Source organism: Python bivittatus, unplaced genomic scaffold, assembly GCF_059951505.1.
Source record: "Python bivittatus isolate LINGU-HERP-01145 unplaced genomic scaffold, Pbiv_v1 ctg000480_np1212, whole genome shotgun sequence".
Lineage (NCBI taxonomy): Eukaryota > Metazoa > Chordata > Lepidosauria > Squamata > Pythonidae > Python > Python bivittatus.
Window position 1 is genome coordinate 3,230,148 of NW_028277075.1, and position 22,681 is coordinate 3,252,828.

General features: G+C 40.0%; 1 protein-coding gene across 1 annotated transcript in view; it reads right to left on the minus strand.

Moving 5' to 3' along the window:
- SPATA7 (spermatogenesis associated 7) overlaps window positions 1-22,681 on the minus strand; it is a 58,651-nt gene that overhangs the window by 7,481 nt on the left and 28,489 nt on the right. Inside the window, exons 6-9 of the mRNA XM_007432301.4 lie at window positions 6,805-7,280; window positions 4,799-4,865; window positions 2,606-2,679; window positions 904-957 (exon numbers count right to left, since the gene is read on the minus strand). Of these exons, the coding sequence (XP_007432363.2) occupies window positions 904-957; window positions 2,606-2,679; window positions 4,799-4,865; window positions 6,805-7,280 (671 nt within the window). The remainder of the gene's footprint in view (window positions 1-903; window positions 958-2,605; window positions 2,680-4,798; window positions 4,866-6,804; window positions 7,281-22,681) is intronic.

Sequence of the window (22,681 nt, forward strand, 5' to 3'; positions counted from 1 at the left end):
AAACAGCTCTGGCATATACTCCACTGCATCAGTCAGAGCTGGAAAGCATCCACTACTGGCATTCTGTTCAGTTAACGTATTGCTAAATTAAGATTCATACAATGCCTTCTCACTATGAACTTCAGGTAATGTGGGAATAGAATAGGTTTGGGAAAACAAAGACTACCCATGAATCAGTGGGCAAACGGATCTTGTGGGCAAACAGATCTTTTAGCTGGGATACAAAATTTTGGGGGAAAAACGTGTATGAGACAACCTCACAGGTCATAAATGATCCCATGGTGGCCCATCAGATCAACGGAGCGGTTTATGTTGCATCTTTTGTACCAGTATAATATTGTTCTCATGTCCTGCTTGTAGATTTTTCCTACTTACTGTATAAAGCCCATAAATAAGCAAACCTAATACAACATACCCCTTTCTTTTCTCTTTGCATTTGCATAACATTTTCATACACATAGGAAAGTGAACTGCCTCATACAGCATTTCATGGACTTTCTATAATGTAGCTTTGGGCCCAGAAGCAAGAAAGAAAATAAGAGAAATGCAGAAAAAATGGAAGTAAAATGATGCCATGGTGAATATAATTTAAATCAATCAGCCAAACAGGGTTGCAGTTTCTTGTGTCCTTAAACATGTGAATGCTCTGGTTATGTTAGATAGTCTCATGTTGTTATGTGCATCGAAAGGGCATCAAGGGGTAGTGTGGGGAGTAGGGGAAGAAAAGAAACAGCACCAGTGATATGGAGATAATCTGGTAGACAAAAGCTTACATTATACAAAAATGTTGCTACTGATATAAATGGATCCAGTGAGATTGTAATTTGGTAGTACCCTCACTTAAAATGTCAGCTTCATTAATGTTTTGCATTTCTGTAACATAGAAATTAAAGAGTTACTTACTCAGCCTGGATTTTTCTCATGGTTGGGGACTGAACAGAATGTGGAGAAATTGCTCTAAGCCACAAGGAGGAAGAAACAGTGCAAATCAGACCCAGAAGGCAGAATACTATGAAAATTTACATTATTTCATATAAGGCTATGCTCAAATTGGTCTCCATGCCTAAAGGAGGAAAGTGCACAATATGATCATTCTTTGATTATTACTGAATTTTTCTCAGCCTGCCTTCCACAATGAACGTATGGTGGAAAGAGAGTAAATAAAATCATGTAATCACTTTTAGAATTATTAAATGGATATTATTCAATAACTCTCTGTGTTGAAGGGGGAGAAAACATCTCAAGATGTTCAAATACAAAAAGGTTTAAGTTTGATTAACTTGTCAATCTACATAGTGGGCAAGGACTAGTAAAACCCAGGAAACTCAAACCCTGAGCAGCCAATGAGGAACAGGAAGGTGTTTCTCTCTGAGTTTTTAAAAAAGAGAGGGGAACAGCTCCATTTTGCCCTTGCTATTTTGTCTTTGTCTTCTATCCCAGATTAGATTCTGGGCAGTGAACAAATAAACAACAATAAAACCATAGAACATAATAAACAAGATAGTCAATAATAAACAAGCCTGCAAATAATAGGGCACCCCAGTATAGTTCTGACACACACAAAGAGATAGAGGGCTGAATGTACCTCTGGGGAAAGCATTCCAAACTGTGGGGGCTGCTACTAAGAAGGCTTGCTGTTTGTTCCATGCCCTCTGTACTACTCAGCATCCCTCCTCTAGAAGTTTGTTGTGGATGGGCCAATTTGATTCTGGCAAGTTGGTGCTTAATGAATCCCAGTGCTCTACCATATAGGGTTTTAGAGGTGATAACCAACACTTTGAATTGGGCCCAGTGCCTTCCTAGCAACCTGTGCTGCGACCTGGCATCTTTAGCTTAGCTTGGGGTGGTGCTATATAGTTGAGTGTCAGCATATTAGTGACAACTCACCCTGAATAGATGACCTCTCGCACTGGTTACATTTAGATGTAGAACAAAATAGGGGAAAGCACCAAGCCTCATGGGACCCCATACTGTTGTTCCCATGAACTCAAGCTCTTCCCCCCATGATCACCAACTGGAACTGCCCACTTAGGTTGGAACAGAACCACCATAAAGTGGGTCTCTAACATACAACTCTGATAGGCTGTCTAGAAGAATACCGTGGTTGAGTGTATGGAAAAGTGGTGACAACAAACTTCAAATTCATTCCATGTTCCCTCAACAAAGGCAAGCCAATATTATCTCTTTGTTAAAAATGGAAACTTTGAATAGCTTTGGCCTTACACAAACTATTTTTACCCATATTTTACCTCAAGTAAACAACTACTCAATGAAGGTGGACTAATCACCCAGTTATATCCAAGAAACACTTTATCACATTCTCATTATTTACTAATTCATTATTTATTAATCAAAACAAACTTATTTCATCTTTCACATTGGCTTTTTACTTTATTTGTCCTGCTACTGAAATTTTGTTTGAAGGAAAAGATGCATATTTGTACTTAGATAACAACTTACAGCTGTAAACCTCATGAAGTACATCCTTCTGGACTTCACAGGAAAGCATGGTGATGTGCCATCAGCAGTGAGGAGAAAAAGAGTCAGAGTGTGTGTCAAAAAAGATGGAAAAAGATCTAGATGTATCCTTCCGAATACTGCTTACCTTGGAAAGGATAACTGAGAAATAGTTTTCATTTCATCAGACTTCTGTGCATTAGAAGACATGGTGTCTTCTACCTATATATAAAGAATACATCTCTGTTACCGGTGCAAAATTCATTTGTATTGTTATTACACAAAGAGATGGATCATTAAAGTGAGAGAAAAGGATGAAGTTGGGGTGGTGGCTGCTAAAAGCTTTTTAAAAGATGTATAACAGAACAGGGAACCAATGCCCAATTAATTCCTGGCTTCCTTGTGCATGCTTTACATATTAATGTATCTTTTTCAAATATGTAATTGCCTCCCCCTACACCTTGTTTTAATTCCACATGCATAGACTAAAATGTATTGTATGATTTATTTCCACATGGGCAAATCTAAAATCTATTTTACAAAACAGAAACCTTGACTTAATGCAGAGGTCAGGACCCCATGGCGGGTCCCAAGCAAGTGGGGGGGTTCACAACTTAAAAAAAACACACAGCTTGGCCATGCTTGCACAAGTAAAACAAGAGCACTGTTAAAACTCAAGCTGTGCTTTGCTCCTTGTTGTGCAAGACTATATTAGGCAGTTAGTAGTGAGAACCCTCCACCCTTGGAACATAGAGATTCAAGTTTAATTATTAAAAGTGATATATTTATTTTTTGCTCCACCTTGGCCCTAATGAATTCACTGGCTTTATTCATGGGAAAGTCACATAAGTTCATTTATTGTCTTAGGGGGTCATAGTACAACATTTTCGAAGCTCTGCCTTAATACAAACCCAGTTGCAGAAATCAGGAAAACAATTTTCATTGATCTTCCACATTTACTTACACCCCCTAATTATTTTAGACTGGTTTGGAACAACATAGAGCTTCAGTCTGGAGGGAAGGAATGGAAAAAGTTTTATCTTCGAAGTTGCTGAAGTGAAAGCACTGTCTACTTTGCACACATGGACGATCCATAACTTGCCTGCAGTCCAGAGTGGTCTGGAGTGAGGCTCACCAAGGTTTTCCATGCCATCATTAATTTTTGCCTTCAGGAGCTCCTCTCTGAGCAGTTCCACAGGTGGCAGAACTGGAGTATGACACAAATATGGGGATATGACAATTCCTGTCTGGTGAAATCTCTCTCTCTCTCTCTCTCTCTCTCTCTCATACATACACACAGAGTTTTATCAATATGGAGGGGATATGTTTGTGATAAAGGACCATGGATGGAAGGAACTAGCCCTACTCCCACCTTCCCCATAAAAATCACAGAATGTGAGAGAGAGTTTGAGTGTGTGTATGTGTATGTGAATGGGAAAAGCCTCTGGGTTTATGGAGGGTGGAAGCTAGTCCTGGCTATTTCTTCTGCTGTTCCAGCTATCCAAACCATCAAATTATTCTGATCTACTGCTATGAAGTCTATTACTCTTTGCCCACTACTTCACTAAGGTTAAGCCACTAATGAATGGAATTCAGTAGAACATATCTATTTGTTTTTAACTGCTTTTAAGATGTTACCAGCTTGTCATGTTTTGGACAAAATACAGGAAATAAAAAATTAAGAATATAAAAATAGTAATGTAAATATAAACTACATTACTAAACTAAAAGTGCACTAAAATGTTTTCATTAAAATAAAATTGCAAAATGCAATCCGGCTGGAACACCACTGAGAACACCTATTTATACAGTCAGCAAATTTTATACATCCAAGCAGAAAGTGAGCAAGTAGCACCCTGCATGATAAACAACATATAGGCAGATTATTAAATGTTTAAAAGATTAGAAACAACACTTTGAACTGGGCCTGGAAACTTAAGGGCAACAAGTTAAACTATCGTGGTATAATATAATGTACCCTTTTGTCCCACAATAATGATTCAAGTAGTCTCATTCTTCACCAGTGGAAGTGTCCTAGTTATAATCATTATAATTCCATTGTAATAATCCAGCAAATGAAATAGGCATGACATTAATTTTTCTTAGTAAGGTTGGAACTAATGTACCAAAATAACATGGAATAAAAGGCACTCCTAGTTAGAGCAATCATTGTGTTTCTACAGAAAGCATCAAATTAAAAAAAAAAAATCCAAGCCATAAATGAGACCTTTTAGGGTCAGTACAACCCCTTTCAATACAGAATATAACCAACTATCCAGAGCAACAGATTTCTCCTTAAAAATGGCCTGATGACTGGTACACAATAGATCACTTGAATTACCTCCTTTGTGATCTTCTGAAAATCAGGCAAATTCTTTTTTTCGGCTCCTTCAGACTCTGCTTGAAAACTGCAAAATATAATTATCTTATGCCATTTTTGCAGAAACATTTTTGCAGAAATAGTCCCATATACTATTTTGAGTATCTATGTGGCAGAGTATATTACCATCTGGGTTCAGAAAAAAATCATTGGAATTTTAAAGCTTATAAATACTATACCCAGGTGTTTGTAAGATGAAAGACAAATGGCCCATTGGAAGAAGAAACACACATAATCCATCTGCTTGTATAAATTTTTTTTTTTTTAATAAAGTAAGGAACTGCAACATAGATATGAAAGGCAGGGAATATTAGCAGTTACTATAGAACAACTATGGCACCTCTGGAGTTAAGAGTATTCCTATAGGGCCTAAATCTTCTAATCATGCCACAATCATTTCCTTGCATGGCATTACATACAATGGAGTTGCAGGGACTCTTAATTGGCTATAAAATTCCAGTCCTAAAGAAGACAGTGAATTGATAGCACTCAACAAACCTTTAGATTAGCATGACAGAAATCAGCAATATTATATTTGAAGGAGAGGTAGTTGAGGCAGAAGACATCTACTCAGTATTATCCTCTATTAATATAGATGGAAATGAATGAATTAAAATATATGGGAGATCTGTGTTTGGCAACTAAATTATAGGCATTTACTAATATAATTCTGTTAATATATATGGCACCATACAGTGCAAGAAACTCAAACACACACTAACACAAAATATAGATGCCTTCCTGAAGGAGCTTCTTGTATTCATAGTATCAAATCCAGAACTTTGTTGAACTGTGGCTGGACATATATCTTTGTAAATCCAAACTGAAATATAGCAGTTGCACTTAAGTAATTGTAAATCTGTTTTTCAAGATAAGAATCAGGGGAGTCCTAACATTACAATATTGGCCTTGAATCTTCAGGGACCTGGCTTCAAATTTCCTTTAAAGATAAATTCAAAAATAACTTTAATCAAGTCACACACCTGAGTTTACTATCCTATTTCTTTTATTATGAACATTCCAACCTTTCTTCTAGAGCAAAGTAATTTCTGCTTACTACTCTGGAACAGAGCTTACTATATCTGTACTCCATGCCAGGAAACAGATAAACCTGATAGAACGTTATTAACCAATATAAGGAAAGTATAATATGCTTGGATCCAGACTTGTTGGAGGGCATGGGACAACTATTTTCTCCTAATTACTAATTCCTCCTTCCCTATGCCATTTTCCATGTTGTTCCAGAGTTTTGGGGAATTCTCTGGAAAAGCACTGGAGGTAATGCAGGCAGGGAACACATCATCCTCTTTCTTCAACGGACATTTTGATTTTGTCTGTAAATGGAGGAAAGCTTTTCTATTTATAGATAGGCAATTCTGGATCCAGCCCAATCACCCCCACCATATTCTATTGAGAATAAAGCAGGGTTTAAATTATATGTATGAAGCCATAATATGACAATGGGACCTCTCTGCATATGTAAACACAGGCTTACAGGCGTAGCAACTAAAATATAGGTAACAGCAGGCCATCTGCTTTTCAGAGAGCAGAGGCATGGGCTCCTAATCCATACAAACTGCTCTTTGGAATGGTGAACATTCCATGGATAGTGCACTTATGTCTTTTGAAAGTAGTGTCTTTCAAAGAGAACAATGAAATGCAGCAAATACCAGGTCCTTGTAATTGTCTGTTGCCTCACATTTTAAAGGTTCTTGTTTACACTGTCATAATAGTCACTGGATGAATTGTTGCATTCATATACTATTGTAGTATACTATTATTGGTCATTTTTCATCCATCTACTTCTAGCAATGTTATTTTTTTTTTTTAAGCAAAGCACATTAGTTGCTGCCCACCCACCAAGTTTAGCTTTTCACTGTTAATCTGAACGTGAGGCAGCAATTCAGTGCACCATAGACCAGGTTCATGCAATGGCTAAATATGACTTCCTTAAGAAAATTCTTCACCTGATTATGTCAATTTGTGTTTCTGCTTCCATCTGTTGCTTTAGAATATCCCTTACTTTCCGTCTTGCTGGGGTATAGTATCTGTACTGTGAAAGAAAGGATTTAGCATCTGACTTTAAAGTCCGTGGAGTGAATGGTTGCTGACCATTGGTAAAATGTTGGGAATGCTTGTCGAGGAGATCCCCACTACATATTTTGGATTCAGGGTTCTGAGCTTTTGAAGAATGCTTGCTTGCAGTAATGTCAGAAGAACTACAGGAAATTTTGGAGTGCAATTTTTGTAGGCTTGAACCGCTGGAGCCTGAGCTTTCAACTGATACGTTGGAAAATTTCGGACCAGCTTTTTTGTTTGTTTTTTCTGTACTTTGAAGGACTGTGCTTTGCCTCTCTGGAGTTGATAGGGAGCTCAACACACACCGCTGTTCACATGATGCACTTAAGGGTAGTCGCTCATTGTCTTCTGGTTCTGATGAATCCTGGGGTGGGGTGGGGAGACATAAAAACCACAGGCTATTTGATTGGGTTGTTCTTTACATTAAAAGCAAAGGAAGAATAAACACCAAATGAATGTTATTATCAGCAATTTGTCTCATAATGAAGTGCTTATAAAAGAAACGTATTCAAAATACAGAGATACTGATTGGACTCAGGAACTCTCTGTTTAGGCTGAGACATCCCCTCTGGCCCCACAAAGTGATAAAGACTTTCTGCCCCAGAGACTTTGGACCTGCCAGGTTTAGTGTTCCCTTGCTCTGGGATATGGCTCCACTGCTAGCAGCTACTTCATTTCATTTTTGCTGAAATGGAACAGAAGTGAAAGAAAAAAAAATCATCCGAGCATTCTACATATGGTAATATAAACCAATGGAAATATTAATATTAAACTGACAAGCTGATTTCTGCCCTACCCCCATAATTGTTTCAATTACTTAAATAACTGCTTTTGAAAACAGTGTTTGAATAAGTATCAGAGATATAGTTCTGTTTATTTCATAGTTTCCATAAAGTATCTCATTGATTATGCCTTTATTTGTATATCAGTTTGGGGTCTAAACCCCTCATGTCTCACAGACACATGCCTAAACAATCTGCAGTGTTGTAACTGTTGTGGATTTCCTTCCAGACCCAATAAAGGCACAGCCAAAGAGATTCGCGCTGAAGTATGCTTTTACTTGGCAGCCAAGGACCAATAACCTCTTCTAGCCTATGGATTAAAAAGACAAACACTCAGAAAATGGCTTCTTTATTTATATGATTTGGTATAATTATCCTGCTCAACAATCACGAGGCCAGTCTCACCTCAGGGGGGAGAAGATTCCACAGCGCAAGTGCCACAGCAGAAAAGGCCCGCCACCTGGGGCCTGCCAAATGTATCTCCTGAGGTGATGGAACCCGTAACATGCTCTCTCTGCTGGATTGGGTAGGAAGGGCAGATGAAATTAGGGAGAGGTGATCCCTCAGATAGCCTGGCCTTATGCCATGAAGGGCTTTAAAGGTCAACACCAGCACCTTGAATTGGACCTGGAAACAAACTGGTAGCCAATGCAGCTTACGAAGTAGAGGTGTAACGTGTGTTCTACTAGAAACACACATAACTGCTCGCGCCACTGCATTTTGTACCAGCTGAAGTTTCCAGATACTCTTCAAGGGCAGCCCCATGTAGAGCGCATTGCAGTAATCTAACGGGGAGGTGACCAGGGTATGAGTGACCATTCACTATCACCAGAACCCACCCACATGACACCCCCCGGGCTGCTTTCACAAGCCAGGAGGGGCATGGATCTAGAGACTAGGTGGCTGAGCTCACAGTCCTAAGGACCCCGCCCATTTCATCAGGCCCAACAGGTTCAAACCATTCCCAGATAACTGGACAAGACTCCACCCTAGGCATCTCCCAGAGACCTGCAGCAAAGCCAGTGTCTAACTGCGAACAAATCCGAGCGATTTATCTGACAGATGCTGAGCAAATTCCCCTACATGACCCTGCAAAAGGTTGTCTGGGCCCCCTGTACCCAAGAGGACCCATATCACCCAAAACAGGCTGCAGGGTGGCAATCTGAGGATGCAATAAGGGCGGAAGAGCGCTCTCACTTTGCCACCCTTACTGCCACTTGGTAGGCCTTAATAGTGGCCTACCAATAGTGGCCTACCTCGACCATGTTTGGTCGAGTTTGTCCTTAGATGAGTGCCAGTGACGCTCTAGATGCCACTTCTCTCATTTCATCTCCCTCAGGTCCTCCATAAACCATGGGGAGTGACGGGATCCATGGGAGGGGAGAGGTCGCATAGGCACGATCCGATCCAAAGCCTCAGCTGCCCTTTTATTACAGGCAGCAATCAAGGCTTTAGATGAGCCGTGCAGCAGACCAGCAGGAACAGCCCCCAGCTCCCTCTGGAACCCCTCCAGATCCATCAGTCGCTGGGGGTGGACCAATCTAATGTATATGCGTACTCAATTGTGTATACACTTTAAACATGCATCATTTGCTTAATTACTTTTTCAAAATCAGTTCGAAACTCCGCTCCTCTATTCAACTCAAGAAGGTATATGTCAAACCCACAGGCAGAACTTGATTTTCAATTCTTGGTCCCAAATTAGATTTACATGAAAAGATTATCTGCTTCTTTGAATTCCATTTACCACCATTTTTGCTGCCTTTTCTCTGTCATTGCTCCAATACATGTGGGGTGCTTGTAAAGGCACTAATTCCCTTTCCTCAAAAACCTCTGACCATGGTTGCTGATTATGGTTGTTTTCTTCCTGCTTGCAGGACCACTGCCAACTGCAATTGCCAAGGCTGTGTCAGTTCAGAGGAAAAAGGGTTAGCCCAAACTCTAGCAGTATGCAATCATCAAAGCAAGCTGCAAATAAACTATGGGGAGCACTAGCATCTAGCAGCACGATCAAGAGGTTGCTCCACTGAGATCTGTACAGAGTGGAGGAGCAACTTGACCCAAGAGAAGTGATTCCTTCTATCACCAGCAGAGTGAGTCATTCCAAAGAAGTCTAACTGTTGGGAAGAAGCTTGTGAAGCCTCATAACTGGTCTGAACCAGTGCAATCTGCCACAACTGAATGAGAAGGAGTAGCAAATACAATAGATAGATGACTTAGCCCTTAAACATGTACTTTACATACATGAAAAAGTCTGTCTGCCATTTTGTGCATATGCAAAGTAACAAAAAACAAGGCCAAAGCCACAGATACATGACAATTTTTATGTGTATACCAAACTCTGATCTGTATTTATCAACTCCAGATACATAAAACTGTGGATAACGAGACCCAGATGAGAGCCATCTGTAACAATAGGGAAAACAAGTACAGTGGTACCTCAGGATACGAACGCCTCTACTAACGAACTTTTCGGGTTACGACCAGCTCCGGCTGCAAAAATTTACCTCGATGTGCGAACTCCGCCTCGGGGTACGGTCATTTTTCCACCCTGACACGTGGTCCGCGGCCATTTTTCCGCCCTTGACACGTGGTCCGCGGCCATTTTTCCGCCCCTGGCATGTGGTCCGCGGCCATTTTCCTGCCCTGCCGCGCCCGGCCGTTTTCCCGCTGCGCCGCACCCGGCTGTTTTCCCGCCGCGCCGCACCCGGCTGTTTTCCCGCCGCGCTGTGCGGCGCCTGGCCGTTTTCCCGCCCCTGACGCGTGGTCCGCGGACGCCAGAACGGATTAACGGTAATTACATTGAACCTTATGGGAAAATTTGCTTCGGGGTGCGACCAAATTCAGAGGGCAGAACGGATTAACCAGATTTACATTGAACCCTATGGGGAAATTTGCGTCGGGTTACGACCAACTCGGGATACGCCCAGAGTCACGGAACGGATTAAGTTCGTATCCCGAGGTACCACTGTAATGATACCCTTCTCAATCATATTCATTTATAAAAGCTTGATTTTCCTTTAGTGCTGTAGTTTAATCTTTCTAGTGGTCTTAAAATAGCTCTATGGTTGGCTAAAAAAATGCAATATGCTTCATCATCTAGATTCCTAAACAATTAAAGCTTATACCTATGAATTCAAAATGTGTTTTGTTCCTAGTAATAGCTGATGCCTAAATGTGAGATGCAGACTTTGAAAATGTAAGGCTTTTTAAAACCTTCTTACAAATAATTGACAATTAAATCAGAGGCAGGAATAAACATGTTCCTTTTTCCTTAAAATGCTAGCTTTCAGCAGGTGAAAGTTTTATGGATTTCTGCAATCCTCCATCTGTTCTGTCAAGTAGTCCAATTCCATGAAAACCACACAATCTTCTTAAATGTGTGCTGAGATTCTTTAGCTTCCCTTGGAACAACAACTCATGTCCCTGCAGTCAGCTTCCCATCTTCCAGTTGACTCCATTACTGTCATTTGACAGTGGTAGTGTACAAATGCTTGCTATATAACATGTATTACATTTATACTCAACTTTTCTGCACCCAGCCTCTAAAGTGGCTTATAAAACTACCACAACAATACAAATAAAATGAAACATATTAAAATAGCACAGTGTAAATAAAACCAAACTAAGAAATTAACTAGCATAATAACATTGGTTGCTATTATATGTATTACATTTTATATTGTTCATAGTTTTATTTTAAAGGTTGTTAGCTGCCCAGAGTCACTATGGTAAGATGGGACATTTTATGAATTAAATAGATAAGAATATACAAGCAAAATAATAGCACATAACTGTCCACAATCTGAGATTAAATATTATAAATGCCTGAAAGTATTATAAAATACTTTCTATCTCATGGCTAAAGTAAGAAATATTATCTTGCTGGGGGGAGAATGCCACAATCTAGAATGGCCTGCTTCTGGTAGCCACTGCCTTATCACTTCTCCTACATAAGGGCATATGAAGCAGACCCTCATTTGATGGTATCAATGCATGGCTGGATATAGCATGCTAACAACTAAATGGAATTGTAATCATGGTAAAGATTTGCCATGGGAAAACTAGTACTGTGTCAGGGAATACAGTATGTAGATTAATGTATCTTCCTGCTCCTATTTATAAGGTATAAGGCATATACATGCACACATACATGTACACACTACAAAATAAAAAATTTCCCAGACGGATAGCCAAGGCTGAAAAATAGTATCTGAAACCTGACCTATAAAACTGAACACTCCATAGCATATGGTAAGTTGGGCTTCTGCACCAAGCTATAGCATGTCTCATTTATTATCTTTGCTTTATCTTCTGTCTTTACTCCTTAGTGGATTTAATTTACTAAAACAATACAAGTACGGTATCAATAAAATTCAGACACTGAAGTTTATAGCTATATAAAAACTTTTAAACTGTTTAAATTCTAAAGACTTTCCAAAGTTCTAGATGTGATTCATTATTGATTATTTGCTAAGGGCACATGCTTGGTCAGAATACAGGTAGTTCTCACTTAATGACCCTAACTGGGTCTGACAACTGTCACTAAGTGAAGCGGTAGTTAAGTGCAATGTCATATGACTGCGCCAATTAGCGACAGCAGTTATGGCAGTCCCAGTTGCCATCATTAAGCAAATCCCACATGGTTGTTAGGCGAGGACCTACCCTGATCCAAGCCATTCCCAACTTGGTCTCTCCCAATCCTATATGAACTGCCTCCACTTCAACCTCCTCCACCAGCCTATTTTCCCTGCAACTCTGCCCTTTTGGCTGCTGTGCACAGCATGGCCAAGATGAAGAAGCCATTGTATTCTGCTTCTGCATATACTTGCTGCCACTGCCTGCTGACCTTTCTCCTTGTCCTCCTCCTTGGTGATATCGTCATGTTCTTGCTGTGCTGTGGCGCTGTGGCTTCACGCCACAGGGACTTCACGCTTTGCACTGTAAGACTCAGGCTCTTGTGAAGGCATGCTCGGTAGCTTGCACGAGGTTAGTCTGGATGGAGCCCTCCTTGCCAATCTGGCATTCGCTACCAACAGCTCCAAGAGAGGAGGACCCCATCACTTGTACCCTGTCCATGTTGCGTGCATGTGCTTGCAGCCTTCTCTCTCTACTTCAGACCCAGTGTGGAGCAGGAGGCAGTGGTGAGGGCAAGTCCAGTGCTGACAGAGCCCTTGCACCATGGGGCGTGAGCTGCTGGCGAGTCCAGCAGAGGGGAGGGTGAGGCAGAATCAAGGAGGAAGAAGAGGAGGAAGGTCCACTAGGGGTAGTGGCATAAAGCCCCAGTGCTGTGGCAAGAACATGATGATCGTGCTGAGGACAGGGAGAAAGGTCAGCTGGGGACAGTGGTGGGGAGCGGTGGCAGCAGTGGGTGGTCATAAATGCTGGCGGGTTTGAATTTTTACCACATGACCACAAGGGCACTGCAACAGTCATAAGTTTGAGGACTGGTCACAAGTCTGTTTTTTCAGTGCCACTGTAACTCTGAACAATTGGTGAACAAATGGACGTTAAGTGAGGACTACCTGTACAATAACATTTTCCTCTGATCTGCCACAGCCTTGAAAATAGGTTCAGAAGATATTTTTAAAATGCAAAGAAAATATTGAAAATATTGAAGAAGAGAAATTGAGGTTCAAAATACCCATTGGAAGGGGAAAAAAAGATTAAGGCTACAAATTGGGTGTACACTGGACATTACAAGGATAGCACTGTCTTGCTAATAAATAACCCAGGCAGCTTCTAAAGCAAGATGTAAAGCTGTATAGAAATATAGCCATTACGTTATTCCTTTTTGGACTAAGCAGTGTGTCAGAACCTTCAGCAATCAAAATATTAATATAGTAGTTGCTTGCTTTGTTTCTGCCATTCTTTAGGACGGGGGAGGGGGGAAATGAAAGGAGAAGGAACTGGGGCACTATCAAAGGCCAGGAAGATGGACTGTTATCAGAGGTTAGGAATGTGCAAAGTCGCACCTCTGTGAGAACCACATTTGGCGCCTAGAAAGAGGGGGGTGAGAAGCAAGGGTAAAAGTTAAGTGGGAAAAGCGCGGGCTTTAGTTTTAGCAATGCTTTGCTTAGAGTTGCATGTACGTTCCAATAAATGAAATCTTTTTTGAACCTAACTTGGGTTGCACGAGATTTTTCTTCATTGGGATTTGAACATCGCAGATCTGACACAGCATTATGCAAAGCACAAAGACTGCGATGTCATGAGCAAAAGAAAGTAAAGGCAGAAGACAAAAGAAAAGAAAATGTAACTAAAACTAATATACACCAACACTATTCATTATACAGGCATCTCTCCATATTTTCGCTTGACACTGTTGATTTCTATGTATTCACTTGCAACCCAGCATGCCACAGTGAAAAAGCATTACAAAAGTTGGCTGCAGATAAAACTAGGAACTCAGAACTCTTGAAGCTTTTGACAGACTATGAAATGGAGAAAAATCATACAAAATTCTCCAAATCAATAAACCCGAACAAAGCACATTTTCTATTTCCTGGGGATTATTTCTAGTACTTATAATCTATATCAGAGTATAAACCAGGAGAAAGATACTCATGGAACAACTAATCTTCAACAATATATGCATATGTATATTTCACACAAATTCCCAGGGTGCTATTGAATAACCCTGATAGCACAAAACAAATGGTAAAGCTTTCTAGTTTTGTCTTTCTACTGAAACACTCAAATAAGATCATGAAAAATACTGCACAAATGGGGGTATGTCTTACCAAAGAATCTTGTGACACTTGTTTAACTTGATGAATTAAAATATGCCAAGGGCACATAGGTTTTTTAGTGCAAGGTGTTTGCTTGTAGAATGTCTAAGAATTCATGACAGAAATCTAAATAAGAATCTGTAGCACATCAGTGTGTTTTGAGTCAAAAGTGTGCTGGTTGTTACATTAATGCTAAACCTTGTCATAACAAGGTTTATTTGCTCATCCCTTTTCTCTTGTGTGGCCACAAAGAAAAGATGGAAGTTTTTGTTTCCATTTTAGATTAACCACAGTTTACCACGTTATCTCAGCTCAAACAAATGGTAGTTAATCTTAAACATGCTTGGTGGAAAAGCCAGGTTCGAACCACAGAGTATTGATCCAGAAAAATGTATTTCTCTGTGTATGATTAAGAAATGAAGTCATTATTGAGATAAACTAAAAGCCCAGACATTTCTATCATTCACCACTGGATGTTTGTAATATTCTATAAAACGCACTTATACATTATAGCAATTATTTCATAACTTTTCATTCTCTATAATTCATTTTACAGTCCCCAGTACCCAAAATATCATTAACAGCCCTAAAAAGATGAATGCTACCTAGTATGTAATCTCTTTCTGTCTTACCTATTTAAACAGCTGCCTACTTAAAATAAAATGCTTTTTTCAAATATAATACAATATAACAAACATTTTTGAAAAATAATCCTGCAGCCCACATTTTATTTTCTTATAGGAAAAACGTATTATTTAACTCTGCAGCATTAATGTATATATTTTCTGTGCTTGTAGGCCAGACTATTAACAGATAGCGTACTGGAAGGAAAAGAAATGAATTAAAATTCAGTGATAAATGACAATAAAAAACAAAATAAAAATGATAAAAACAAAATAAGAAATCAAATAACAGAGAATAACTTAACTAAATCAAAGTTTAAAACAAGGGAAAATATAAACAAGTATCTGTCTGGTATTGGCAGGCTTCACTAAGTAATAATGTTTATACCTTCTATAGGTATATGGATGGAAATTGTTTTTGGTTCTGTTACTGAATATGAACTCAAGGTCATAATCCCAAATGTCTTTTTCCCATTTCTAGTTCTTAACTGAAGGGGGAAGACAAAGACACGTAATAATAACAAGCCTAATAACCAAGCTTTGCACCCTGACTAGCTCTGAAATGTTGGCAGCAATATATCTTGGAAGGCTTTTAAGAACAAGGACTGGAGAAAGCATTGGTTAGGCTTGCTTCTGAGGAGCCAGGCTCTAGTACCAGTCATGGCAGAAACAAACTCCATAGCTTCTTACTCTGCATTCATGGATTTTGACACTTAAGAACAAGCTTGCTACCATGAAAAAGGAAGACTGTACCTCCTCTCCGAAGGAGGTTGAGGAAAGATAACACTTGCCCACCTCCATATCACTCAACAAGATGTATTAGTCCTAGTTGCCATCAGCCATGAAATATTGGAGGGAATAGAAAGGAAAGGCCACACAAAGATAACTCTCTTCAGAGACCATCCAAAAGGCTCTAGGAGAGCTTTGTTTACTTACAGGTTCCACAGCTGTGGCCATCTTTGTCTCCCTAAATGACATCTCATCTAAACTTGATGAGCTCATTCAAGTTCTAACAACTCCTGGTGCTAGTACTTGCCATACCACAACATCTAATGATGTAAGGTCCTCTACTAAAAATTAGTCTGAGGGTATAGCTAGAGGGGTTCAAAAGAACCAGGCTCTGCTGTCTATCCCTTTAAATAGCCTGTTTGCTCGGAATCTTACACATCGGAAAGCTGTAATAAATCTGCTAAGCAAGCTCCTAAACTGTCATCCCAAGCATATAGATTTGGATACATATCATTTTTTGCCTAGTTTTATAGGGTTTAAAAGAATCTGTCTTCTTTTTTATAAGCCATATAATGTAAATAAAATTTTTAGGGTGGCAGAAACTCTTCAACAAAAATACAGTGTTTTTCCTTCTAGAATTTTTAAAGACACCCCAGACCAGTCCCTGATAAAGCCACATTCTCCTCACTTGCTCAAACCTATAGCCTACTGCCAAGAGCAGAGGATAATTACTACAGAAACCAGTACTTCAGTGCAGAGAGAATGCAACCATCCTTCTATCTCCCCCAGACTTATTTTATGCTCAGTTAACAGATCTTCAGAATAGACTCCAGATTTTAAAACAACAAGCCTCCCCGTTGACATCTCTTATCCCTCAGCCTGACCTAACTGACAACAACTTAGAGGACAGTGCAACTTCCCAACTTACCTGTTCAATGCAGTTCCAAGAAGGGGAAATTACCCCTGTAGGCTTAGAGCTACAACAGGACCCAAGAATTATAACAGTATATTCCTCAAAGGCAAGTTTTTTTTTTCCACCTCGGATATTGATTCTGATTTGGACTTTGTTATACAAACTAACTTGTTAGATAATGAACTATCACCCCACCTATTTAGAGGGAAGCTGCTAACTTCTGAGATTTTACTCCAGATTTTATTTCAATTTTAAAAAAGGCTGACAAAAACCTAGCTCTCCCTAATCAATCTACTACACATCCATTGTCACCCTCAGAATTGGATGAAGCCACTAATCATGAAATCATGAGAAAGGGGTCACCAAACACTCAGAAGCTGCTTATAGATTATCCAGAAGAGCTGCATTACAAAGATGGAAGCAGGCTAGTGTATCGCAAACAGAGTACACCATACCATACTCTCTCCCTAAGAGAGACAGAATTCTCCTCTTGCATCTCCTATATACAGAGTTCTCCTCAGAGCCATATAGAGGACTGACATGAGGCCTACCAGAACAAAGGTACCCTACTTAGTTGGAATATGGCCAGTTGGTTGTCAAAACATAGAGGTAATAACTTTGTAAGCTTCATAACTACATTCAATGTCATCTTGCTGCAAGAAACCTGGCTTCCAACTGATTTGGCACTAAATAGATATACAGCTACTCCCTAAATGCTGTAGCTGGGGAAGGTAGAGGTAGACCTAAAGGTGGCTTAGGTATATTGATAACCATCAACCTGAATGCAACAACTAATTAACTCCTGTCACTTAAATACTATGCCATATCAGTAAAGATTCAATCAGGACCCCATACCTTAATTATAGTCAACATATTCCTTCCACCATTATGAGAATATGAGATCAGGAACTTACAGAAGGAACTGGAATGCTACTTAAATAATTTACTTAATGTATAATCATTGGCATATATATTAATAGGGGGAAATTTAAATTCCAGGCTTGCTCCTGATAATGAAACTATACGCATAAAACCATCTCCACCAACCCAGTTCAGAATGTGATTTCCTTCCATGTACATATAATCAAAGGATCTGAAAGCAAACTTTGCAGGCTTATGCCTGGCCCAAACAACTAATAGTTTCAATCTTTATATCTTGAATGGGTCCCTTAAGTCAGACCACCCTGCAGAACTTACTTTCTGGAATGGGTCCAAGAGTGGCTCTATAGACTATGTAATTGTATCTGGAAATCTTCTACAGTTTCTTGATTATTTTAAAGTTTTGCCCCAAGTTGGTAGTGATCATTTCCCGCTCACTCTACACTTATTACCCTACTTTGATGGATCTCCACCAAATCAATGCACCAGTGTAATGTTTTCCCAACTACTACATCTTGCAGAGTAAAATGGACCATTCAACTCAATAATTTAATTGCAGAACTTGCTACTACACACTTCTCACATGTGCTCCCTCTTTGCTACAACTGACTCAATCAATGACCTTCTAGAATTATACAATAACCTTGTGCAGAAGCTTCAGAAACACCTACTTCAAAACAACACAAAGACCTACAAGCAGCCTGCACATCCATCAAAACCATGGTTTGACACAGACTGTATAGTAGCCAGGAAAAGATTAACAGCTAGCTAAAATTCACATAAGGCAAATAATAGCAAAATTATACCACAAGAACCAGAAGCAACTCTACAAGCAATGAATTAGGCAAGAGAAAATGGAGGACATGAAAGCATTATGGACTTGTCTTATTCAGTCAGTTAAAACAAATAACTCATCCCTTTTCTGGTGTATTACTGCAGGACACCCTGGCCTTGGCCTGTGTCAGCTGGATAACTTTATACTGCCAGATGTATGGGAAAATCACTGCAGAGAACTCTACAAGGACAGCTCAGTGTCTAACAGATCCCCACATATTGCCATAGAAGAGCTTCCTATTTGGCAACCAATACATTACAAGGAGGTTATAATTTCCCAAGATAGATCAGGGAAGGCACCAGGTGCAGATTCTATTACACCTGAGCTAATTAAAAATAATGCAGCATGATGGGTCCATATACTGGCATCACTCTTCACAGCAATTGATAAATCTGGCTGCATACCTAAGGACTGGAGTCTAGTGATCATTGTATACCTAAACATAAGAAAGGGAATAAGACTGACTCCGCCAATTATTGACCTATAAGCCTCCTTAATATTATAAGTAAACTTTATGCAAGACATCTTCAGTGGAAGCTCAGAGATTGAATGGAACAGGAAGGACTAGTGGCAGAGGAGCAAGCTGGTTTTAGGGAAGGTCGTTAAACAATTGACCAATGTCATATACTTCAATACCTTATTGAGAAATATATCTCTCAGAATACCGCTTACCTTTATGCAGCCTTTGTTGATCTTAAGGCAGCATTCAACTCTATATCTCGGATTAAGCTATAAAACAAACTGTATAATACCACCATCAATCACTGAATGTTGTTTCTTATTCATGCATTACATAAAGAAACAGCACTTAGAGTAAGATGGACCTCTCAAGGACACGTGACAGCATCCATTCCAATTTCCAAGGGCATAAAACAAGGCTGTGTATTGGCACCTCTCTTACTTAAGTTTTATATAAATGATGTGGTTGATAGGCTGAAGAACCCAAACTTCCATCCACCCAAACTAGCAGAGAGACATCAGGACCAGAAATATTGGAACAAGGATAACTGTTTTGGCATTTGGCCTCTGTATACCACCACATTGAAGTTGAAAGGAAACACACCCAGATGGGAGCGAATTTCAGCTGTAATTCAAGGGGTTTGACAAAAGTGTGGCACTAACCATTCAGATAGTACAGCCAGTGGCATACACATACCCTCATCGTTGGTGGCTCATAAGTAATGGAACGAATGGCTGACAAGCAACTGCATGGCCAAGTGTGGCCTGTTTCCTGGGTACCCCATGACCAATCAAGCAGATAAAAGGCCTAGAGGTGGTTCTGAGTGTTACATCTGCATTTGGTAGCTGTTCACTGGAACTCTCAACATGAGGTCTAAAGAGGTGTCCATGCGAGTGAAGGAGGCCATCATTAGGCTGAGAAAACAAAATAAACCCATCAGAGAGATAGCAAAAACATTGGGAATGGCCAATAGAACAGTTTGGAACATCCTGAAAAAGAAGGAATTAACTGGCAAGCTCAGCAACAGCAAAAGGCCTGGAAGACAACTAAAGTGGATGACCACAGAATTCTGCTCATGGTGAAGAGGAACCCTTTCACAACTTCTAGCCAGGTCAAGAATGCTCTTGAGGAGGTAGGCATGTCACTGTCAACATCTACAGTCAAGAGATGGCTTTATGAATGTCAGTACAGAGGCTTCACAACAAGGTGCAAACCATTGGTAATGCTCAAGAACAGAAAGGCCAGATTAGACTTTGCCAGCAAACACCTCAAAAAGCCTGCCCAGTTCTGGAATAAGATTCTTTGGACTGATGAAACCAAGATTAACTTGCACCAGAATGATGGGAAGAGAAAAGGATGGAGAAGGAAAGGAACAGCTCATGATCCAAGCATACCATATCATCTGGTGGAGGCAGTATTATGGCATGGGCATGTATGGCTGCCAATGGAACCGGGTCACTGGTGTTTATTGATGACCTGACTGCTGATAAAAGCAGCAGGATGAATTTTGAAGTGTATAGGGCTATACTTTCTGCTCAGATTCAGCCAAATGCTGCCAAACTGAGAGGACTCCGCTTCATATTGCAGATGGATAATGACCCAAAACATACAGCAAAAGCTACCCAAGAGTTTTTCAAGGGAAAGAAGTGGGATGTTCTTCAATGGCCAAGTCAGTCACCTCATCTCAACCCAACAGAGCATGCTTTTCACTTACTGAAGACAAGACTGAAGGCAGAAAGACCCACAAACAAGCAGCAGCTGAAGGCAGTTGCAGTAAAGGCCTGGCAAAGCATCTCGAGGGAGGAAACTCAGCATTTGGTCACATCCATGGGTTCCAGACTTCAGGCAGTCATTGACTGCAAAGGATTTTCATCCAGGTATTAAAGGTGATCCTTATGTTTGTAATGATGTTGGTTTGTTCCATTAATGAGCCACCAACGATGGGTATGTGTGTATGCCACTGGCTGTACTTCCTGAATGGTTAGTGCCCCACTTTTGTCAAACACCTTGAATTACAGCTGAAGTCCTGACTTCGCTCCCATCTGGGTGTGTTTCCTTTCAACTTCAATGTGGTGGTGTACAGAGGCCAAATGCCAAAGCAGTTATCCTTGTTCCAATATTTCTGGTCCTGACTGTATTACTATACTGCTATATGCAGACGATGCAGTAATCCTCTCGAGGACACCCACTGGACTCAAGAGAGCTCTGAACACCTTTGCACGTCATTGTAAAGAGAAACACCTGGAAATCAACTACTCTAAAACTAAAATAATGGCATTTGCAAATCAGCCCAAAAAGTGCTCCTGGACTACTAACAGCTATGCCATTGAACAAGTGCAATGCTTTCAATACCTGGGAGTAATCTTCCAGGCTAATGGAAATAAAAGGGGCCATGCTACCTATGATTCACAAAATGCACACAGGAGTGTAACAGCTATTTTAAGATTTCATCACTCCAGAGGAGGTCATTATATACCGGCAACCACTAAGTTTTTTGAGGCCAAACCCCTAGCATAATTATTATATGGTACACAACTTGGAGCATATACCCCCAACCTTGCAGCACTGGAACTTGTTCAATGCTTTACTATGCATGGAGGCAGGAATGGTGAGAGTGGAGACTAGAATATGGCCATCTGTGTTGCACTATTGGCTGAAGCTGACACTTTTCCTATAAGCTTAGTGCCACTGACATTAGAGGACAGATTTCAAAGTGGGTGGAAACAAGCAGTTTACAACAAGCTGTCTCTCCTAGGACTTTCTCCCATTTATATCTGGGCTATGAGCAAGCAAAAGCCACACTTAAGCAAGTTTGTTTGACACAGACTGTCAAACAAATGCTGATAATACTGCTCAGCTTCCCATGGCAAATAGCCTAAGATACGGTCTAGTACCAGCTATGTATCTCACACAGCTTAACATCCCGAATCAGAGAAGGGCCTTCACCTTAGGCTTAGCCTGATATAATGCTCTCCCTTCAGACTTTTGGCTGGAAGATATAAAAAGATACCATATCCATTACGAGTATGTCCCTGCAACTCAGGACAGGTCGAAACTATCGAACATCTTCTTCTGTACTGCCAGGTTTATACACAACCTCAAAATGCTCTAATTACCCCACTCCTGACCAACAAAACAGGATTCACCAATCAACAGTATAAGCAATTTCTACTTTCCAACATCAACCCTGAAATAACCCACAAGGTTGCCAGGTTTTGCATGGCGGCTTGCAAAATCAGGCAAAGAATACAGGCATACCTCAGAGATATTACAGGTTCGGTTCCAGACCACTGTCATAAATATCACAATAAAGCGAGTAACATGAATTTTTTGGTTTCGCAGTGCATATAAAAGTTATGTTTACATTATATTGTAGTCTATTAAGTGTGCAATAGCATTATGTCTAAAAAAATGTACATACCTTAATTAAAAAAAAATTAAATAATACAACAATGAAGTTTGCCAACTGACTCTTCCTTTCATGAAAGATTTCTCTATAGCATGCAATGCTGTTTGATAAACGCAATATCTGTGAAGCGCAATAAAGCAAAATGCAATAAAATGAGGTATGCCTGTAATTAAGAGCAACTGAACCTTCCTGAGTACGGATAGCCAGAAATGGCTCGGCCTCAGCATTAACCATTGGCTACTTTTTAACTTTTCTTTATGCTTTGGTGTGTACATGCCATGTCAGCTATTGTACTATATTCTTCTCAGGTTTGACAGGGGTCTGTAAGAGAAGTTTATAATCCTCAAATCCCTTTTGGATAATTTTATTGTTTCATCTACCAATTTTTTTTGCATTTCTATTTT